The 21,474-nt window shown below is 50.7% G+C and overlaps 7 protein-coding genes across 7 annotated transcripts; 4 read left to right on the forward strand and 3 right to left on the reverse strand.

The window, feature by feature from the left end:
* Nucleotides 1-88: 88 nt before the first annotated feature.
* EAH_00020120 (hypothetical protein) lies at nucleotides 89-631 on the forward strand (the record flags this gene model as incomplete). The annotated part of the gene is made up of 1 exon (XM_013397197.1): nucleotides 89-631. The coding sequence occupies one exon, from the start codon at nucleotides 89-91 to the stop codon at nucleotides 629-631; it is 543 nt and encodes a 180-aa protein (XP_013252651.1).
* A 229-nt stretch (nucleotides 632-860) lies between these two features.
* On the forward strand, nucleotides 861-4,616 carry EAH_00020130 (Soraphen polyketide synthase A, related, related; the record flags this gene model as incomplete). The annotated part of the gene is made up of 6 exons (XM_013397198.1): nucleotides 861-2,459; nucleotides 2,563-2,633; nucleotides 2,747-3,013; nucleotides 3,119-3,578; nucleotides 3,712-4,070; nucleotides 4,187-4,616. The coding sequence occupies 6 exons, from the start codon at nucleotides 861-863 to the stop codon at nucleotides 4,614-4,616; spliced, it is 3,186 nt and encodes a 1,061-aa protein (XP_013252652.1).
* Nucleotides 4,617-5,168: 552 nt separating this feature from the next.
* Nucleotides 5,169-7,571, reverse strand: EAH_00020140 (membrane skeletal protein IMC1, putative; the record flags this gene model as incomplete). Its single annotated transcript, XM_013397199.1, has 5 exons — nucleotides 5,169-6,077; nucleotides 6,199-6,403; nucleotides 6,505-6,719; nucleotides 6,900-7,049; nucleotides 7,344-7,571. 5 exons carry the CDS (start codon nucleotides 7,569-7,571, stop codon nucleotides 5,169-5,171), a joined length of 1,707 nt encoding a protein of 568 aa, XP_013252653.1.
* Nucleotides 7,572-8,346: 775 nt separating this feature from the next.
* EAH_00020150 (membrane skeletal protein IMC1, putative) lies at nucleotides 8,347-10,106 on the forward strand (the record flags this gene model as incomplete). Its single annotated transcript, XM_013397200.1, has 3 exons — nucleotides 8,347-8,511; nucleotides 8,802-9,011; nucleotides 9,138-10,106. 3 exons carry the CDS (start codon nucleotides 8,347-8,349, stop codon nucleotides 10,104-10,106), a joined length of 1,344 nt encoding a protein of 447 aa, XP_013252654.1.
* A 1,296-nt stretch (nucleotides 10,107-11,402) lies between these two features.
* Nucleotides 11,403-12,100, reverse strand: EAH_00020160 (U6 snRNA-associated Sm-like protein LSm1, putative; the record flags this gene model as incomplete). Its single annotated transcript, XM_013397201.1, has 2 exons — nucleotides 11,403-11,483; nucleotides 11,711-12,100. The coding sequence occupies 2 exons, from the start codon at nucleotides 12,098-12,100 to the stop codon at nucleotides 11,403-11,405; spliced, it is 471 nt and encodes a 156-aa protein (XP_013252655.1).
* A 719-nt stretch (nucleotides 12,101-12,819) lies between these two features.
* Nucleotides 12,820-14,646, forward strand: EAH_00020170 (RNA binding motif-containing protein, putative; the record flags this gene model as incomplete). The annotated part of the gene is made up of 4 exons (XM_013397202.1): nucleotides 12,820-12,940; nucleotides 13,057-13,416; nucleotides 13,844-14,326; nucleotides 14,435-14,646. The coding sequence occupies 4 exons, from the start codon at nucleotides 12,820-12,822 to the stop codon at nucleotides 14,644-14,646; spliced, it is 1,176 nt and encodes a 391-aa protein (XP_013252656.1).
* An 881-nt stretch (nucleotides 14,647-15,527) lies between these two features.
* On the reverse strand, nucleotides 15,528-18,648 carry EAH_00020180 (hypothetical protein, conserved; the record flags this gene model as incomplete). Its single annotated transcript, XM_013397203.1, has 5 exons — nucleotides 15,528-15,541; nucleotides 15,835-16,988; nucleotides 17,164-17,279; nucleotides 17,401-17,622; nucleotides 17,770-18,648. The coding sequence occupies 5 exons, from the start codon at nucleotides 18,646-18,648 to the stop codon at nucleotides 15,528-15,530; spliced, it is 2,385 nt and encodes a 794-aa protein (XP_013252657.1).
* Nucleotides 18,649-21,474: the final 2,826 nt, after the last annotated feature.

Here is a 21,474-nt window from a genome sequence, read left to right on the forward strand (position 1 = left end):
ACTTTCACCAAAGGCGCATACGGCGCTTCTACAAAAGTCCTATGTAATCACAGGTGGCCACGGAGCCCTTGGACTTGTTGTGTGCAAGATGCTCGTAGAGGAAGGTGCACGGCACATTGCACTACTTTCGAGATCTGGCGAGCCGTCAGCGGAACTTAGGGAGGGAGATATTTGGCAGTATCTGTTGAGCACGCCACCCAATATCCATGTAGTAAACATCAAGTGCGACGTGAGCAAGAGGGAAGACGTGCTTAGAGCATTTAAGGAGCTTCAGTCTGATGATTGGCCTCCCGTGCGCGGCATATTCCATGCAGCAGGAGTGACTGACGACAAGGCCCTCGCAGAGCAAGACAAGGCATCAATTGAGAAGGTTTATGGCGCGAAGGTGGTGGGTGCTTGGAATTTGCATGAGGTGTGCGATGAGTTGGACTTGAACAAGGACCTCGAAATTTTCTTGATGTTCTCTTCAGTTGCTGCTCTTCTGGGTAACTTTGGTCAGGCGAACTATGCAGCGGCCAACGCCTGCCTGGATTCACTTGCTGCGTGGCGGCGGTCTATAGGTTTGTGCGCTCAAAGTATCCAGTGGGGTCCGTGGGTTGAGCAGGGAATGGCAGCTGGGTTGAGGCAGTGATGAGTTGGACTTGAACAAGGACCTCGAAATTTTCTTGATGTTCTCTTCAGTTGCTGCTCTTCTGGGTAACTTTGGTCAGGCGAACTATGCAGCGGCCAACTCTTGCCTTGACTCCTTAACAACATGGCGCCGATCCTTAGGATTGTGTGGACAGAGTATCCAGTGGGGTCCGTGGGTTGAGCAGGGAATGGCAGCTGGGTTGAGACAGCACATTGACAAGGCTGGCATGATGGGCATAAGCAATGAGTTGGGCGCCAGAGTTCTCATGGACGTCCTAAAGAATCCCCAACAAGCAGTTGTGTGTGCCCAGGCATTGATGTGGCGCAAATTCCTGCGGCGCTACGCTTTCGATCCACCACCGTTTTTCTCAGATGTTTCGACAGTTACAGCAGTTACGTTTAGCACCATGATTGACCTGAATTCTATCAGCAAAGAGGCCCTCGTTGAAATTCTCGTCGACGTTGCACAAGCGGTTTCTGGGTCAACAACGAAACCGAATGCAGCAACCCCGCTTATTGACCTAGGGCTTGATTCCCTCGGTGCGGTGGAATTCCGGAACTCCGTTGCAGAGAAGACTGGGGTGAAGCTTCCTCAGAATCTAATGTTCGAGAATCCCAGTGTGGAAGACATTGCCGAGTATATTCTGAACAGGGCCAGATCACCTGAGGGCGCATCTGGCTCCAGAGGGACGCTGGCAGACACTTTGCAAATGACGATCGACCAGTGGTTGATGTCTGTGCTAGTCCCAGCAGAACGATATGCCTTATATGTAGATTCACTAACTGCATCCTACGGATCTCTCAGCGAGATGGCTTCTGTCGAAGATATTGTGAGCGCACTAGAAAGGCTGGAGGTTTCTGTTTCCGAGGACTTCGACAGGCTAAATGTAGCCTGGGAAGAGCTTCGAGACGCGTATGCCAGCCGTTCTGAAGCAACAACTGCAGTTAAAAGGAAGCCTCGATTGGCAGTCCGGGTGCCTCACCCAACGGAAGACGTTGAGTCATTAATAAACCAACTGACGTTCGATGTGCAGACCCTGGAACCACCTACATCGCCGGAAAACTACCGAACTGCTATGTTAACTGGGGCAACAGGATTTGTTGGACGGATCCAGCTTTCGGTACTTCTGGAAGCAACCAGAGAGTTAGAGGTTGTGTGCATAGTCCGTGCCAAAGATGCGGACCACGCTCTTGATCGGATTCGGCAGGCATGCAAAGAAGCCAAATGCTGGAAGGAAGAGTATTGCAGTCGAATCCACCCCATACCCGGTGATTTCACCCTTCCAAACTTGGGTCTTGAAGAAGAGCAGATGGAGGAGCTTTCCAGAAAAGTTGATGTTGTTTACCACACTGGAGGGGATGTTAATTTACTCAGCAACTACGCCCGATTACGCTCTTCAAATGTGCTCTGTATTCTAGGGATCGTTAATTTTTGCACAAGACACAGGTTGAAGCCGTTGCACTTTGCGTCTACTTTGGGGCAGTTCCCAGCATTCTTTTGTGAATTTACTGGGGCATACAGGGACTATCGTATCACCGAAGACAGCAGACCGACGGTAGAGGAAATGGAGGCCTTTTATCCTCCCCTGCGCATGGGGTACCCTTGGTCGAAGTGGGCAGCTGAATTGGTCTTGTGCAGCGCCAGGGATAAGGGACTGCCTGTGTTCTTATATCGCTTGCCGAATACCTACGTTGCCTACTCTACGGGATACACAAATCGAACCGACTACGCAACTGCACTTATGGTATCTACTATTCAAGAGGGAATTTTCCCAGTAGGGTGTGCCGCTGCTCCACTCACTCCAGTCGATATTATATGTGAAATGCTGGTAAGCAATCCAACCTGTTACTCAGTAGATATGTAGAAAAGTCTTAGTCCATCATAGATTCTCTCAGACAGTTCCTAGGACATATGTGTACGGGGCCCTGCAGGTTGGAGTGTCACTTTTGGAAAAGCCGAAGCATTTCGTCTACCATCTATTTGACCCGCGTGCCATAACAAGGTGAGTTTTGACCCTGTAGGTTATCCAGTCAGGGGAGGGGAAGCTGAAAGTGAAAACCAGGTAAAGCTTCGCTAACTCGATGGTAAATTCGCATGCCGATTTTGCATTTCCAGGGAACATCTGGAGGTCTGGAGTCAAGAGCTTGGGCTGGCGTATAAAGGCGCCAGCGTTGACGAGTTCCTGGCTGCAGTCAAAGCTCGTGGACCCGAATCTCCCGTTTTCAAATTTGTGCCGCTCATGCAGTTCATGAGGAAATATTGGTTTGATTCAGAGCAACGCACTGACGATTTCCCCATAGAAAACAAAAATATTTTCGAGGACCTGCCGGATGCCAAATGGCCAGATCAGAGAGATATCTTCAAAAATTCTCTGCTTTACAGGTGTGCTTCCGTCTGACTGCATCCACTTGTCAAATCCAGTGAGGCATTCTATTTGTGCAGTATGCTTGTTGCAAGTGTGCCGGATTTGTGTGTTCCTCCTCTCAGTGTGCAGTCAGGGTTCTTTCCGAAGAATTCCAAGGCAATTCGGGTGGACCCTGAAGCATGTTTGGAAGATGCAAAGAGAATGTCTGGCTTAGATTCGCTTGGCGAAGACCACGATTATTTCATGAAGCCCCTGCACATCTTGAAGGACTCACTCTTGCAAGAATCCAACCCGTCGTTCTGTGGCAAGTTGGCAATGTTCCGCACTGTTCGCCAGCAGCTGATGAACCTGATGTACATGGAGAAAATGAGAATCGAGCATCCAGAAATAGAACAGCAGGAGATAAAAGAGCCACTCATAATTGTTGGTCTAAATAGGACAGGCACTACGTTCCTACAAAATATTATGGCAACCGACATATCCAACCGCTCAGCTCGTTATTGTGAAATGATTGCTCCTTACGGCAACAATGGCGACTACTGCCAGAAGGGCCTTAGCAATGACCCTGAGTCATGGAAGCACGTGCGTCACATCACAAGCCACTATTTGCAAACGGAACAACCGCCTGCACATATGTAGCTCCACTCACATTTCCCCCACATGTGCTGCCTTCCGCACATTGCCCATCTTGTTGGTGTCTCTTAAATACCTGCAGGATCCTAGGATTAAATTTGCGCAAGAAGTGCTCGACAGCCAATTAGCTCTCTCTGAAGAATGGATAAGCATTCATGCACAAAGCGCTGAGCTTCCCGAGGAGGACTTTGTCATGCTGGAACACTGCGGCAGATGCTACTCAATTTGCACTGAATTCAACGTGCCATCTTATAGGAAATGGCTATATGCCAATGACTTCCAAGAAATGAAAAATGCCTACAGATTTCACAAGCGTTTCCTCCAGCATTTGCAATACCAGCGCGTCGCAGATCGCTGGCTTCTGAAGATGCCATTCCACCTTTTCACTCTTGACGCGTTGTTCGAGACCTATCCAGATGCGAGGATTATATTTATGCACCGGTAAGACTAGGTTTCAGAGGGCTTCCCTGCCAATTTAGTGCATTGGGTTGTTGATCTGCTAGGTTTTATCAATTTTGCAGCTTCTGATGCTTTATTTGCTCCTTCGATGTACGCAGGGACCCGAAAGATACCCTAGCCAGCTGGGCCAGTCTGGTCAGGTGCGCCCAGCAGTCCCTACTTGACTCAGTCAACCCCACCGAGCTCGGAAAACTTGAATTGGAAGCAATGTCATCAATGATTAACCAAGCACTGGACTTTCGTGCTTCGAGGCCAGACCTAAAGGATCAAATACTGGATGTTCAGTACAAGGATTTAATAGAAAATCCGCTGGGCACAGTGTCCAAGATCTACAGTCACTTCAAAATACCACTGACAGAACAGGCAAGGCTGCGCATGACTGAATTTTGCCAAGAGGATAAGAAGACTCGCAATAAGCTATCAAAACACCAGTATACTCTAGAAGACGTATCTCTGACAAAGGCCATGGTGGAGAAGGCCTTTGGCCAGTACTATAATTCTGGGCTGTGCAAGTACCTGAAAAAGTAACTGCGAACAATCTTTGCGGGGAGAGAGCTCAACCTTTTTTGACTGGACCCAACTAGCACACATTCTGCCCCCCAAGGGCTTGAAAACACCCAAATCATAAATTATTTGTACACCATGTTTTGAAAGCACCACAAATCTTGTTTTTTCCCACAGCATGCGCTGGTAGTAAATTGCTAGAGCGCTGACAAGGCGCCTTGCTTCATGAACAAAAGACTGCCAGCAGGCAGCTGAGACACACGGTGCGCCACCAGCTTTCGGGAGAGCTTCAGCTGCCTCAATCAGGCAATTGCAGCTGTGCTGTAGTAGCTCCCGGATTGTCAGTCTCAGTGGAGAGCATAAGGCCTCCTTATAGCTAATAACGGAATGGATGTAATTGCATCACATGAGAAGTATATAGATACACGACGCATCTGGGTATAAAAACGGCTCAGCCAGCAAAAGAGATAGTCACAAATCTTCCAATCGGGCTACTCTGCGAAGCCGACATTTGGGCCATTGACGCTATGTTGAAGCTGTGCAAAAGGGGAATCGTATGCATTGTGTGTTGCCTGCCTAATTTTCTTCGCCGCATGCACAGCACGAGCTGCCACTTCCCCCGCATGATGCTGAGCAGGCATTGCAGCATTTACCGGCTTGTTCGGTTTTCTGAGGTTTCGGCTTCGGCAACCCATGCTCATCCACCTCTACCCACGGTGCCTCGCCAAAGGCCTGGGAGTCTTGCTGCAGTCGCGCAGCCTGTTCAGCTGAAAGCTGAAGTTGGGTCGGATACTGCATCGTCAAGTTGTGCATGGCCTTCTGGTGAGCCTCAAACCACTCGGGAGTGTACATTTCGTGAGTTGCTGTAGTTTCCTTCTTGATCCACTGGTTCTGGAGGTATGTCATGTTCAGAGGGTGACCAGGATGCAATGCCAACGGCTCGACGCCTTCACGGGCTTCTGGGTCACTAACTTCAGCTCCTTCTGCGCTTTCGTCTGTCCGCTTGCTGCCAGGTTCCCCGAATACGGTGCCTTCGGGATGCTGGATATACGGATACCTCTCGCCAAGCTCTTCTTTTCTCTTCTCCGCCAGGTCCGCGTTGACTCTCATCCACATTGCATGAACGTCTGCTTGTGAAAGCTCCGCAGGGTTGATTGGCTGTGCTTTCTCTACGAACTCGTGGACCTTAATTTCAACATCGCATGGGACGGGCTTGATAATGTCTTGAACCTGAAGGTAAGGCTTCTCTTTAATGCACTCTACCTCGTACACATCGTTTGTCCAGCGGATGCGAGGAACAACACGGCGCCTCACGGGAACTGGAACAAAATGGTCCCTAAACTTGAGAACTGGCACCTGAACTGGGACGACAATGGGCTTTGGTACCATGTAAGGCACAGGAACATCAACGGAGACCGGGACGTGCTTTTGAATTTCGACAGTCTTCACGACCTTAGGCTTGAATACTTGCTCCAAACGGGGAGCCTAAAATTCCACAAAATGCAAACGCATTTGATTGTCAATAATCAATTGATGGTGATTGGAAGCAAAATATTACTGCAAATAGACCCTGTATTGTCTCTATCCCTGTCACTTTGGAACTTACTGGAGGGATAGGTGCAGCTCCCGTGCTAGGCATGCCCATGCGCTTCGCTTCATAAGCAGCTTGCTCCTCTGCAATCAATTGTTGGTACTCTTGCTCAGCCTTGTACTGGGCCTCCCTGGCCTCCTTCTCTATCTTGACCTCCTCTTCGTGTTTCTGTTTTAGCTTTTCCCACTCTTCCTCAGCCACCTGGCCTTTTGGAACATACCTGTTTTGAGCGTAGCACCAGGTGGACAAAACTGAGTGCGATGTGAGGTGGTGTTAGAGTGCGCTGAATGGCTGTACAAATACTGGACTGTCTGCGCTCACCTGATGACCTCTTCAACTTCTTCGACATCCTGATAGCGAACAACCTCCTTCACTTGGGGGACTTCGACAATTTTCTCCACGTACTTGGTCTCGTACTTGGGCCTCTGAATTATATTCTCCTGTGTCTCAATCTTGTGCACATATTTATATTGGTATTCGTAGCGTGGGAGCTCAACTATCTTGTCGACCACCTTGACCTCAGGGACCTCCACAATCTGCGAAATTTAGCCACAGCAGTTTTGGTGGGGCCAATAGATTTGTTTGCTCAAAACACCATTTTGCCTTGAACGAAAGTAAGTGTAACATGGCATTTTCAGCGTACTCCCGCACAACTTGGAAAAGTTACGTTTCCCCGTTGGAATAGCCTGAGACCAATTGAAGGAAAATTGTTTTACCTTTTCGACGTATTCCGGAACAAACTTGGGGACCTCGACAATCTTCTCTTCCACCACTACCTTCGGCACGTATGTTTCGATAGTTCTCACAACTGGAACCTCTACCGTCTTCACGACGGTGTCAACTGGCTGGTATGCAGTGATGGCGACCTGCAGATTCATGGAGCAAAGTACAGTGGAAACCCAAGGATGGTGCAAAATTGGCCTAGCTCGCGAAAAGTGTCTTTCACTTCAGCGTGGGTGTTCGGCAACACTGGCGTTCTGTGGCCATTTTGCTATTCCGAGTGCCCAGCGGCCATGGCTAGTTGTGCAAATGGTATTTCGCCCAACGTCAGACAGAGCCATAAATTTGTTGTTGTGTTAAAATTTAATGAGTTCAACTATTTTTCCCCACAGCGTGCACCGGTTGTGCAGCGGATCGACCCGGGTGCTTCGACAGCTTACCCACTGACGCTCGGTTTGCTCCGAAATGGCAACAGCTCGTTCTCTTTCGGTCCTCTCTTCGAGAGTGACAGATCGCACAGACTCTGCAGTTGCGTGGAGATGAGCATTGGATGGGACATTTAGCTGGGCTTGTTGACGTTGGCCTTGCAGGTGCTGCTGCTGTTGCTGCTGCTGCGCTTGACCGCCCTCCTCACCAGGGGCGCAACAATCGCTGCAGCCTGGGATCATTTTGTATTGATTGATTAAACGGAAGGAAAAGGAGTTGAGGCTCTGTCCATCCACAGGGCAAGCTCGAAGTTGCGGCTGCCTGTGTATCGAGCCAAGTGCGACCCTGGGGTAGGTGGGCTCGTCAAGAATGATGGAATAGGAAGGTTATTTGCTTAATAAAGGGTTTTGTTGCTGACTGTGCAGAAAATTTTCCAATAATAAGCAATGGTAGGTCGAAAAAGTGCCCAGAAACTCTATGGCTGGATGGGGCAAACCGGGCCAGCTGCCGACACGCCACGTACAGCCTGGTGCAGCCGATGAGCTCTCGAGCCGGTGGTGCCCACGGTCCGGCTGCAGCATCGGCCTGCACAGCGGCAACAGCTTGCCATGGCGGCCGCTGGTTGATGGCGATCTATCGGTGCCGAATGGCTCATCGGTGCGATCGATTCTGCTTTCGTTCTGATTCTGTTGTGGCTGTTTGCTTGCAGTCCCTGACCACGCCTTTGCTCTCACACCTCTCAACTGCATTGATGAGTGGAAGATTTTCTTTCGGTAGACTGACTACAAAATATCTCAAGATAAATATTCTTCACCAACACAACGTTGTGTTGGGCTAGTCCATCCCACCAGCTGGTGCCGACAGGTCTCATCCAGTTGGACCGCTGGTTGGCACGCGAAATTTCTCTGGCATTCATCAAACTTTTGGCCTTGGAATTCAGCCCGTCCCATAGCATTTCGACTTCTTCTCAAGACTGGAACCTAAAATACCAACTTAGTGAGTGGATTGTCTGTCAAAATGAAGCCATTCAGCGAATGCTGCGCGCCGTGCTGCCCTGGCGACGGCGAAACCGAGCAGGCTCAACAGCAGCAACAACCAGGACAACTGCCTCCCGGCAGCCGTTTGGTTTCGGGAACTATTGCTCAACAGGGGGAACCAAGATACCTTGAGCCGCTCGTTCAGGTATGCATGAGGGGATCATTGTCCAAAATATGGCAGGCTTAGCTTTTTTGCTCTGGCTGCAGTCAAGGTTGACACAGAAATGTTCCACTTCCCACGAAAAGTTGTTGTATGTTCTATTCTGCTTTATGAAGCATACTTCAGTGGAAGGTTTTGACTTTAGCAACTGAAAGCAATCGCGGGACGACAGCAATGTGTTGGTTAAGAATGGTAACCGGGGTTCTGAAGGGATGTAAACACTGAAGCAGTTCAGATTATTTGTAGCATCATTCTGCCTCTTTGCTTTGCTGCAGGAACGCATTGTGGAAGTCTTGAAGCACGAAGTGGAGGAACGCATCATAGAGGTGCCTCAAGTGCAATATGTAGACCGCATCGTTGAAGTTCCCCAAACTGTTGTGCACGAAAAGATTACCCACGTCCCGAAACCCGTCATCCAGGAACGTGTTACGCATGTTCCAAAAGTGGTTTATCAAGAAAAGATAGTTGAAGTGCCTCAAGTCAAGGTGAGTATGATTTCCCCCAGGCCTAGTGAACATAGCTTTTTCTTGTATTCTCCAGCGATCGATCTATTTTGGTCATGCGTACCTAACTGATCAACTTGTTTTATTCTTTCTGAGTATACCGTTCAGGTTGTCGACAAGATCGTTGAAGTGCCTCAATACGTATACCAGGAAAAGATCATTGAAGTGCCCCGAGTTGTAGTGCAGGAAAGAGTTATTCCAGTCCCCCGAAAGGTCGTGAAGGAGAAGCTGATAGAGATTCCTGAGGTAGAATACCGCGATGTCGCGTTCGAGCAACCGATTGAGGTTACTGAGGAGGTCAAAGAAGAAGAAGTGGTTGAGAAGCCCTATACCCAGGTTGTGCAGAGACCCTTTGAAATGGAAAAAGTTGTCGAAGTGCCTCACATACAGCATACATACAGGAACGTGATGACTCCCCAGTACAGACATATTCCCAAGCCAGTCGAAGTTCCCATGACCCATTACAGACCAATCCCCGTTGAGAAACTCGTTGACCGTAACGTTCCAGTACCTGTTGAGCTTCAGATTGTGCAGGAATATCTGTGCCCGAAGATAGAACCGCGCTACAAAGAAGTCCCGGTCCCTGTGCACGTCCAACGAACGATTGAACATCCAGTGCCGAAGGAAGCCATGGGGAACCCGCAGCTTCTTCCCTTATACTATCAAGGAAGCAAGGAACAGTTCAAGGGAAGCTTCCAGCCTGGTGGTGTTTGCTACACAATGTCGTCTTGGTGTGCTCCTCGAGTAGACCAAGTTACAGAAGCTACAGCCGGAACAGTCGAAGTGCTTGCCCAAGCTGGGTACCCACAGCAGCATATGGGAGCTCCCCATCCTCAGGTGCCCCAAGAGCAGCAACAGCAGCAGCAGCAGGCTGAGTACACGGCTTCCGAACAAGCAGGTCAACAACAGCAACCCATGCAAGAGGCAGCGGAGGGGGCGCAGTATGCTGGAACAGAACGCATGACCACAATGCAACGTGAAATGCTCGCTGCTGCCAGTAGGCCTGCCAACCCGTATGTTCAAGTGTCCGTCACTCCCGCGGGTCCCGGCCAGAAATCCGAAGTAAACATACAATAGGTGCTTCCCTTATACCTACTTGCTATTTAGGGTCGCGATTGATACTAATTACGGAGGCTCAGGCCAGCCTTAGTTCTTGCCTAAACTAGCCTCCCAATCGCAGATCAGTATTGGCTGTGTGCTCCGTTAGCAGCGGAAGGCACAGTTTATTGGCCCCACATGACTCCTTATAGGACTTTTGGGCAAGCAAAACTGCAACTGAAGATATTTAATAACTCTACTAAAGAAAGCAGTGTATGGTAGAGGGGAAACATGAACACACATTTGGTCACCCCCCGTGAGCTTTGACTGCAATGCAAGCACGCCAAGCCACAATGGTCTGACGGCAGGCATGTTCCCCTTTGAAATTTGGTGCCCCCTTAAAGTAGCAGCTGAAAAGGAGGCCACCGGAGGGGACTACATATGCGCAAATCCTAGTGCTGGGGCACTTCGCATACCGTCACAGTCCACACGCATGCGTCTTCTTTGCAATACAATAGATGAATTCCATGTTCCCTACAGAACAACGATTGAACACTTGACGCCAACTCAGCGGAGCAAGTATGCTCGTCGCCATAGCTGCAACTGCAGCATTACCTATTCTACAAGCTACCATAAAATATATCGTGATAGTTCAGGCTCCATATCTAAGAAAGGAATTAGGAAGGTACAGGACAGGGAGTGTGACAAGCGCTTTCGCAGCAAAGGATTCAACAGCCTTATGCACACCAGACTGCACATACTACCATCGTTATCGGCAGCGGATGGTGTACCTCCGAGTGATGTACAATGAACGAGCTTTTTCCACCACATTTCAATAACAAGCCCCTCCCTGGGCTTAGCTGTTTCATCAATAAAAAGTGCTCGAACACGCCCCGAAATGCGCCTCCAGAGGCTACTGGGAGGCATTGACGCGCAAGCTCTCGCACTTGGGTTCATCGTCCCATGCCGGCTCACGCCACGCAGCCTTCCTAGACATTCTGTGGAGCAGGGTAGTGTCAGCAACTGAAATGAAGCCCATCAAGCAGACATTAGTATGAAATCCATTCAATTTATCCAGCGAAGCTCGTCCCAGCGAGCACAGCACCCACCACCTCCTGGGTGGCTTACATCAAAAAATCGATTTTCAAGCAGGCAATCTGCACGGAGTGTTCCCGCCAGATTCAACTTGGTTGTCACGCAGCAATGCTCCTGAGGCTCGGCCTTCGGTGGCATCCAAAGATAGGAGCGCAGCTGCCTGCTATGCTTAGTTGCTAGCAGTACTTGTCCGCGATTACTTGGTCCCTGAATTGCTTCCTTGGCACAGTTGGGGATTCTTCACTCATCTGGTAGATCATAGCCATAGAGGAAGTCGCCCAACTGCCGCAGGCTGCGCCTTCTCCTGCTTTCACGCTGTTCCTGCGGGCAGAGGGACCACAAATGCAGTGGGGCGCACCAATGTGTAATTTACACACTCATGGTTCCCCGCAGCATGTGCATGCGCATTCACCGCTCGATTGAACAATGGCTCACAACTAGCCGGTTGGCCCGTGGAGGGATACTGTAATATACAACCAACTTTGTTGGGGACGCTAAAATAGAAAAGAGCTCCAGAAATCGACTACATAAGTACTTAAGCCTCCTACCTGCTCCTCATGCATCTCTAAAACCTCCCAAAGGGGTCGGGACACTAGCCCGCTCGGCTTTGATTCATCAAACGCTCCAAACAGCAAAATGTTTTCCCCCCTTATAATCATGACCCCCTGGTATACATCACTGTAAAACATATTGACAATAATCCGTTGGACACAGCCTTCCAGCATTAAGTTGCCATATTGATCGAATGACCGCAAAATACCAATGAGGTTCTTGCCATCCCGCAAAATGACCAACACTTTCTTGTCTAGCTCCTCTTCTAAGCTTGTTATCCAGTTAGGTGCTGCGTTTGGTTGGATTTCGTCGTAGTGGTCCGCTGCTGTGGAGTCATGAGCGACAACCTGCTGCTGCTGATCTGCAGAATGCTGAAGGAATTCCATTTCGGGGTTAATGCTGAGGGCATAAGGAAACGTGCCATCTCCTAATAAAATTAATGAGTGGCTTGCTTTGTTCGCCGAGAAGGGCACAAAGTAGCATCCGTAGTGCCCAGTCTAGACACTTTCGACGGGGTCCCCCAGTGCATGCAAGCTGGCCAAGAAAATGGCGCCCCACTTCCTTCCGCACGATAATTGTGCGCCATTCAAATGATATAATTACATCAGCGGTACATTTTTTGCACTTAGTGAGTATTTGAAGTTCAGGGCAGTTGGGCGCTTCCCGCATCGGAGGAAAGGACGTCCTGCCACATGTATTATTGCTGAGGGAAGGGGAACCAGTGACTGAGACGGTTTTTGCATTTTTGCCACTCCTACTGTATAGTTGTGATTCCGTTTTCCTGCACCCGGCGTGGAGGCACTTGGGTTGCGAAAGCCTTCCCGTTTAAGTTACAAGGGGGCACCTTTATCGGCACCCCTGCGGAGCAACCTTTCCCCTTACCAGTCCACTTCTTATTAGACGGTGACAAAGTTCGGTTCTTCTCGGAGGAGCTGCTGCCATGAGCAGCACCGTGGCGCAGAAATACAGGCGGCACGGTTGCATGTGGCATAACGCAGCACCACCGTGTTGCACGAGCGCATACCATCTTGACATCAGTAGCTAGCGCTCGTTTGGGCCTATTTGCCTTGTTGCATCCATAAGAGAAACAGCGTGTCTGGCGACGATGGAATATGATGAACAAGTCTCAGCGCGGCTGGACATGAGCCTGGATGAGATAATCGGGCAAGAACAGCAGGATGGCTCAAGCCACTTAAAGAAGCGCAAAGCCAAGAGCGGTCCCTCAGGTGCAACCTCGTGCACATTGCTGGGGTATTTGTGCATCTGCATGCAGTAAAGTTCCACGCGTTGCGTTGTGGTTCTGTACACATGCGCACGCTGCGGCGCTATTTTTTTGTCACAGGCTCTTCGTCTCTACCACCACCCACGACACAAGCATCGCTGTATCGAGCGCCACCAGCTATTCAGACTGAATATGCAGTCAGATCAGCAGCTTCCTTTGCCCCAGCCGCTGGAGCCGCTAACAGCGTCTCTGGGCCTGCACCCGCTGGGCGCCCGTTCCCTGTAGTGGTACGGGGGCCGCCAGGCAGACTGCCCCCCCCTCCCCCATACGCTGTGGGCCGCCCTCCTTTTCCCGTACCTCTTGGCCATCCCAGAACGGACGCAAGGTGGCCAAGACCGCGGCACTTGGGAGGAGGATACTTAGTGGCGCCGAACGGTGTGCGCCCCCCGCCTCCACCATTGGCAGTGGCCCCTAGTGGACGTAAGGAAGGCACTTTTCAATAGGGGACGTGTTACAGTCTCTCCTCCAAAAGTTTTTGTTGGAAAGTGGGCAAGTGTGGTTTTTTGACGTAAAGCGAAGTGCAGCTTTCACCTCAATGCAGCATGTAAACACTTGCGGATTTGTGGCGCAGCTCCAAGGCCGTCGTTCCCCTTGCAGCCAAGGCCGAGTGGCCCCGGCGAGCTGGAATACACGCAGATACGTCCAGTGGTTGGACCATACGTAGAATCTCGCGCAGTGCCAACGGGTACAGCCTTATACCTATCTGCAGATCCTTGTGCTTAAAACACGGTGGTGCATCATCCTGCCCCCACGTTTACTTGATGCTCTTTCGTTTAAAGGTTTCCTGGTTCACATTGCAAGGTTTGATTCGGAAGCTCTGGAGTGCGATGTGCGGTGACTACAGCAGGTCCTTCACTGCCTGTGTGGAAGCGCTCCCGCCACGCCGATGAGGTTGAGGGACAAAACGGCCACCACTCCCCACATGTTCCCATGAGTTTCTCGGTAGGTCTTCCGGCATTCGGGTCTTTGCGAAGTCCGCAGCTGCTGAACGATCCAAGCGGTCCCGTGCCAAAGCCATTGCCCTACGGATACGGTACCAGGTGTCCCCCTACTGAGTACTACGAGTCAGCATATCGGAGAGATGCAGCAGGGGAACATGGGCAAGGGTACGCCGCCTCCCAAGAAGAGCTGGTGGCGGCGCCGGCTCGCCACGGGCATTCAGATGACCCCGAAGTCGTCTGGAGCAGGCAGACAACTCCAGATCAGTCATCCGCAACCCCGGGACTGCGCGGCCTGCCAATTCGAGAAGCGACCGCCCCAACAGGCGGTCCCAGCGCGTGCTTGCCTCAGAGGAGGGAGTTCACGGTGATCGTTTCGAACGTGAGCTCCAGTTAGTAGCTGCAGTACTCGTGACTGCTGCAGTGTCCATTGCTAGCTGTAGCAGCCCTGTTTAGGAAGCTGTCTCTGTACGATGTGGAGCCATACTTGGACACGCCAGGTGTTCATAGTGGCGTCGGTCTTCATTCGGACGGCTTTGTGAATCAGGTTCCAAAGGATCTTCCAGCGGTCGAAATTCAGGAAGCATTCAGCTGTATGGGAACTGTTCTGCGCACTGATATCATGCTTAACAGCAAGGTAGGTCTATTCAGCTGCCAAGATACCAGTTGTTACTCCCAAACGGGCTGTAGTGGACAGGAGGGATTTGGGTAGTGGTGACTATGTTATCCTACTTAGCAGTGAAACATTAATACTGTTGTTCTGTGAGGCTCATTGCAGGGAGAGCACACAGGCCGGGTGTGCATTGCATTTGCTTCTGCTGAAGCAGCGAAGACAGCAGTGGGTAAGGAGATCAGCTGCAACTCTCTACGTCAAATTTCAAATCAGTTGCGATTCTCGCTTCAAATGGAGGCCAGTGGGCGGCCAAAGTGTCTATTGATGACGCCATCAGGGTGCTGTTTGTGCATGCAGCACAATTTGACAAGGGCGATCTTAATGGAAACACAATTAGGGTCTTCGCGGAATGACCACACAGCAGGCTGGCCGTCCAGGCGCCGGGACCCGGGTAAGAAACGTGTTCTGAGCTCGTGCTGGCTTCCGCTCTTAATTAACCAGCTGTCGCTGATTGTGAAGTCGAGCACCGCCTTGTTTCGATGAGCTCCACGGTCCACGTCAACTTATACCACCCCACCAGGGTGGTTGGAAGGCTTTTCAGATGCATACTGGCCGATTCGCCCCCTCCTCACCTCTGAATATTCATTCAGGGCAAACAACAAAACGTTGTGTTTTTCCTTAAGTGCTGGCTCCACGTTGACAAGTAAAATTATTGTAGTCTAGCTTCCCCCCAGAGGGTCGGCGAAGATGACACTGGGTGACAGAAGAGCCAAAAAGACGATTTATCGCCTCCCTGATAGTCCTATGGTTCCACTGAGGCTAGTTGTGGACTCCTCATCTCATTGTTGATACGCATGTTCCGCGCCTCTAGTTTCTATGTAACATGCGCACACGTAATCCAGCCTCGATGCAATGTGAAGTCGCTCGAGTACGATTGATAGAGCCCCTCAACCTGCTGCATGAATGTCCTTCGAACGCCGTTAATCTAGATGAGCTGCATGCAAAAAGATCACAAACGCATACTGCGCCGAGCCGTTCAGCCGCTCGAAGGCTAATGGCACTTCAAACATGCCGCCTTTGCTACCGAGGCAAAGCTGTTTCTACGGATTCCACCTCGGGATCGTTTGCTCTTCCACGCAGCCAAGTGGAATGGTTGCCCTCCACACAATAATTCAGCCAAAGGGAATGACTACGCCATTTTCGTGACCCTGTTTAGAGGTTTCAAAGGAGCCTCTGCAAGTGTCAACCAAGCTTTGGTGCCGTGGCAGTTCGCAACAGCGGGCGTACTCTGAGGGCCTCCATCATCTGCTCTTCGCGCTGTTTGCAACCCCTCCGCCGGCGCATTAGGGCGTTGGTCCACATGCTCAGCCATATCCCGAAGAGCTTCTATTACTTCACTTGCTATGGCCGGTGCTTGTTCGGGGGAGGCAAACATCAAGCGATCCCTCATGTGCTGAATCTGCAGCTGCTGAATTGTAGCACTGAAGTGTTCGTTAAGTTTGAAGGGTGTGGGCTGCCTCTCGGAGGCACAAGGCGCAGGGTCGCCGCTTGCCTGGTTCTGCAGCTGCTCCACAATAACCTGTACGAACTGCATGTGCACGTTGCTGCTACGAACAAGTGAATCAAAGCAAGCCCGAGCACCAGGGTCCATACCTCCGCCTTCCAGTTGAAAGGAACTTTCTCGAAGGCCCCTGTTTGAGGGCCACAGAGTCTTGAATTCCTCCGCAATCCTCAATAAGGACCGCTGAACTTCCACAAGCATGCAACATTGCATGAACTGTGCCATGAACGCATAGTGGGTCGTTAGCATTAGCATGTTGTTATGAGGCTTTCCCCCGAGTGTAAGCCGCAATTCTGGGGCCGGCGTTGCAGCTTTCCCTGTGGCTGGTAGGCAGAAGCTATCATGCGTGGAAATAACTGGAGGTGCTGTGCTCATAAAAGAAGCTAGTAGGCGCCTCTGTTCATTGATGCTTGCTTCGAGTAAGTCAGTTCCTCCATCGGCATTATTGTCTTCTTCCGGCTGACGGGCTGAACTTTCCAACTTCTCCCCTACTGCTGAATTAAAGAGAGAACGGCACCCTTCCGCGTAATTTGAAGACTCTGCCTCAGGAAGCCACCGAAACGCCTCACTGGTTGGTGTCGATAAACCGGTGTGCAGGTGCCTGGTTGGTGACGCCTCCGAGGCATCTTCAGGCTCAGACGCAGTCCTCTGTGTCTTGACTGGAATCTTCCGTGGGCGCCCACGGCTGCGCTTATTTACATCTCTGTCAGCCCGCACAGTCTGCGGTACCCGTTTACGTAAAAACGTTGAAGAAGTCAAACCAGTGCCAAGCACCTTGTCCGGTGGAGAATGTACATCATCTTCTGACTTGCATGCATCCATGCTCGATAGGTGATGTTTGCTGGTCCCACGAGGGCTTACACTTCCTGGTTCATCTTCACTGAGACACATTTTCACAGGTACGCCAAACCGAAATCTACAAAGCCTCTTGCCACAGAGTTTGGGAAAGGATACCGCACTTCCCTGACTCTGTGTTTGCAATGAATGCAGCACGAAAACACTACTAGAACTACCTGGAGGGAGCCTAAGTCGATGTGCATGCGCAGTTGGCCTACCGTCCAATGTCAAGATCTTTGCTGGTGAGAGCATCACATTTCTGTGTCAGAGCTGTACACTTGAGAAGGAAGTCCCACGCTTCGGCGCCCATGAGGTGCGTTACTTTAAATAGTTCCTTGAAAGCGAACACAAACAAGTTGTCGAGATTGAACAACACTGTTCAAAACTTCTAACTTACCTCCAGCTACTGTTTCCGCAAGGTGCAAAGAAATTCAGAACCCTCGAAATCAGCCTACCTGAACTGTGGCAAGCGTAAACAAGTCCCTTCTATAGAGGTTGTGTTCTTGCAGAACGCGCTGCCACTTCTCCGGATTGGACCAGAAGACTCCTCTGAGCTTTCGTAACAATAGGCGGCGTCCATCAGCACCAACAGGCCAAGCAAATCCGTACGCCCACGCGTCGTGCGAATACTGTTGAGGATTTCGCAGAAGCTCTATAGCAAAGCTGTTCCCAGAAACCTGTTCAAGAAGCAGCCATAATACGGTGTAGCCTCTCAAATTTATATATATATATATATATATATATATATATTATATATATATATGGTGTATGGCAGAATGAAGCTTTTAAAGTGCACAGAACATATACTATCTCAGAAGACTAACCTTCGACACATCCACAGACTTTGCCTCCTCTTCAAATGGGCCAAGCTCCTCCATCTGCCTATATGCAAGATCGTATTTTGTGCGCTTCCGGCGGTTACGACCTCCGATGCGGACGACCCCTGCAGGTGATACGCTCTTGGCCATTTGCGAACTCGCGGACTCTGGAGATGCTGCATTACGTTGGTGGCCTTGCCAAGGCAGCTCTGCTTCGCGCGAAGCATTTGTGTGTAGCATCGCGGCAGCGACACTTGACTGCGACGTTGGTGTGTCTGTCCCTGACGTCCTCGCCTCCGGAGCAGCAGGAGCAGAGTATGAGACGTTTCTGAGCTCGTTTCCGATGGTTGAAGCGCCTTCATGTAACGGTCCATCACCAGGCACGTGAGAATCGCCAGCTGAAGCCTCTGCTGTTGCTCTACTTCCTGCAGGTGGTACACGAGGGTGTCTCGACACAGCAGATGAGCAGTTCCGTTGCAGTTTCCGTGAAGTGGTTGCCGGGTTTGACCTTTCCGTACAAGGGTCCTGCACGGCCTCAGTGATAAGCTGGTTATCGTTTACATGCGGTACGCACGTCTGCACGTCTAGCGAACTCTTTCCGTTGGCCTTCAGTGCGGATGCTGTCGAAACATGAGCCCCATAGGGAACGGGTGCTTTTGATCCCCTTTGTCCAGCATCGGAAATGAAGTCACGACTACCTGGACACTGTGGGGTTCCCTCAGTTGCTGTAGCTTCACCAAGCGAGTTGTTGGAGCAGGCCCCTGAAGATTCCGCACCAGCGATAGTAGCGGTGACGCTCGTGGCCGAGGACGCATCTGCACGGATCTCTGTCTTAACTTCTGACGTATGCGTCGAATTTGCCTCCTCCTTAGGGTTGTTTTGCATCTTCAACACGAAGTCCACATGCAGGACGAAACTCGTGGACTGGCGGTTGTGTATGTAGTTTAGACTCAATCCAACACCCACGTCAGTCAAAGTAAACTATTTAAGCCTTTCACGTGAAATCCAGGAACGGTAGGCGACGGTACTGCAGAGGAGTTGCTCCGGTTCAGGTGGGAGGGCAGACGGCGCACGCCAAGTTGGGCGATAGGGAGATCACTGTATCCTGCCTATTATTAGCGAAGAAGAGAACGAGTGCTACGAGATATACAGGAGAGGGCCGAAGTATGACGTAAACCAGGTCTTGGATAGAGCCTGCGGCAGGCAGACGGCAAAGGCACAATGCTCCGCATTCAGTGTTGCAGCTTTCGGCGAAAAGTTAGTTCGATGGTCACAGTGAAACGCACTCCACCCATAGCCGATCTATTGGTGAATAAGGCCCCGTGCAAAATGCAGCTCCCTGATTAAATGGCATCTGCCCAGCGTTGCCCTGAGCACGTGACGGCCCCGGCGTGGTCTGCTAAGCGGAGTTCAGTAGTCAAAATGAGCAGGACTGAAGGACACATTCTATGAAATAAGAGCCATATTTTGTCAAACACGGCACTGGCAGGGCGGCGAATCGAAGGTTAGCGCTCGAGCTACGAAGTTTCAGAGGACGGCGGCGACATAGTGCCGGACACCAACATTCAAAGACTGACCTGAAGTTACAAAGAAGATAAGTGAATAATAATGCTGATAACTTTCTAAGGGTGGCCACTCTCGTAGATTGCTGCTAGCTAGTCGTACCCGTTCCCTGTCCGTATGGAAGCTCCCACCATTCAGCGGCTGGCGTTGAACCAATTTGGTAGAGCGCATGCCCTTGCATCTTTTGCGGCATCGACTAGAACGTTGAGCAAGATAAAGGAGAGTATTTTGGATATTTTCAGCTAGGCAATGTACTCTTGAAGTTGTGTAGGGTTCCCTTTTTTGTTCCAACTGGCCTGTTCCATCCATTGGCGCTCTGCGCTAACCAGTGGTGAAGCAAGAATATTTCACTGTCTTCGGTCCTCCGCCTGCTCCCATATCGTTATCTTCCATTTCTCCATTGATAAGAGGCATTTATAACCAACAGAACGATCAACATGGCCCTCCAGTTACCCGGTTTTTGTGCCAATTTGCATCCTTCACTAGGTTTAGGCGATACTGGGAGAGCCGTGCGGCGGAATGAACAATAATATGCATCGACCAGCGTTAGCTCAGAGTGCACAGGTACATAGGCCGGTGTTCATATCATGCAGACCACCGCACAGACGAATTGGGTTGTGTGCAGTTGAGCAGGAACGGCCCATCTGCGCAACCACATGACAGACCAGCCGCAGGTTGGCTACCATGCGTGCTTGCATCCATACACTTGAGCAAGTCCAACTTCTGCTTATGCTAGGACTGACAGGCAGGCTCTGGCCCTGCCACTGCTTCGCTTCTGGCTTGGGTTGGGTGGTTGTCCTCAACTCGGACACTCGTGCTTGTTCACTGTAACCCGATCCCCGGCCTCATCGCCAACAAGTCCATGGCAAACACAAGAAGAGTTCCACTGCTTCAGAGCCACCCTGCTCACTCTGTGGCTTTACCCTAGTCCAGCAGGCTCTACTCGACCCCAGTTAGCTCTCTGGACTACTGTACTCTAGTAGATACTCTAAGGGGCAGCACTCTTCTGCAGTGAGTCCAGTAATCCGACTCTTGAATCAAGGTGTGGATTCTGGGTTCGAGAATGCGGCCCGAAATACAAGAAGAAATGGCACGCAGCCGTCGAACGGCTCTGTGCGTTGTAAATCGTAGTTCTTGGCTCTCTGTATGAGACTCCAATTCCATCGGCAAAAGCAGGTTGGAATGAGCAACAATGGTAGCAGCAAGCATTACTTCCTGGCCGCACTAAGAGATTTCAGTTTGCCATTATGTTCAGAACTGTGAGCAACCTCAGGAATGGATAGGGGGAGCACTGCCACTGGAGCGAACCGAGTATACACCATTCACAAAGGCGGAGGCAAACAATTCGCAACGGGTGTTACAACTCCTAGAGCGAACATAGCACCAACTTTCAAGCTCCTGAAGCTATTTGGTAATACATTTCACGAATAGTATTGAATGGATAAGCCAAATCCCAAGCCCAGGTGTTGTTGCACACCCGCACAGAACGAGGCTCGAGTCAGTGTGTGAGCATCACGTCCTTTTTCAACGCTTGCGTGTGAACTCCAACTGGTAAAGCCTGTAGCTATAAACATGCTTCCGAAGTTCAAATTAGGTGGCTATGGCACCAGTGTTTTGATAACGCGCTATGTCCCGCGAGCGCTACCGCTTCCGCCGTAGTCCTTCTCATGCTTTTCGGCCTGCCCACCTACAGCTGCAGCAGGACACTTTTCCATTCACCGTTTCCACGCCTCTTGCATTCGCAACACACCTTTTTTTCAGTACATGTGCAGTCGTTGTTCCCACGCCTGCATTCGCAACACACTCTTTTATCACGTCTGCAAGAACCATTCTCATGCCTCCTGCGTTCGCAACGCATTTTTTCGTTGCACACCCAGCAACTCGTCTTTCGGTCACATCCTGCGACTCATCAGCTCAACAAAGGCTCTTCTCCAAATCATCGTCCCCACAGGCCCTCCTTTAGCTGGGGCTTCTGCAATGGGGCAGAGGTACAACACACACACACACACACACACACACACACACACGCACACACACACACACACACACACGCACACACACACACACACACACACACACACACACACACACACACACACACACACCACAGACGCACCCGCCAAAGGCTAGTCCAAAGCACAATCTATT

Source organism: Eimeria acervulina, genomic scaffold, assembly GCF_000499425.1.
Source record: "Eimeria acervulina Houghton genomic scaffold, Eah_scaff138, whole genome shotgun sequence".
Taxonomy (NCBI): Eukaryota; Apicomplexa; class Conoidasida; order Eucoccidiorida; family Eimeriidae; genus Eimeria; species Eimeria acervulina.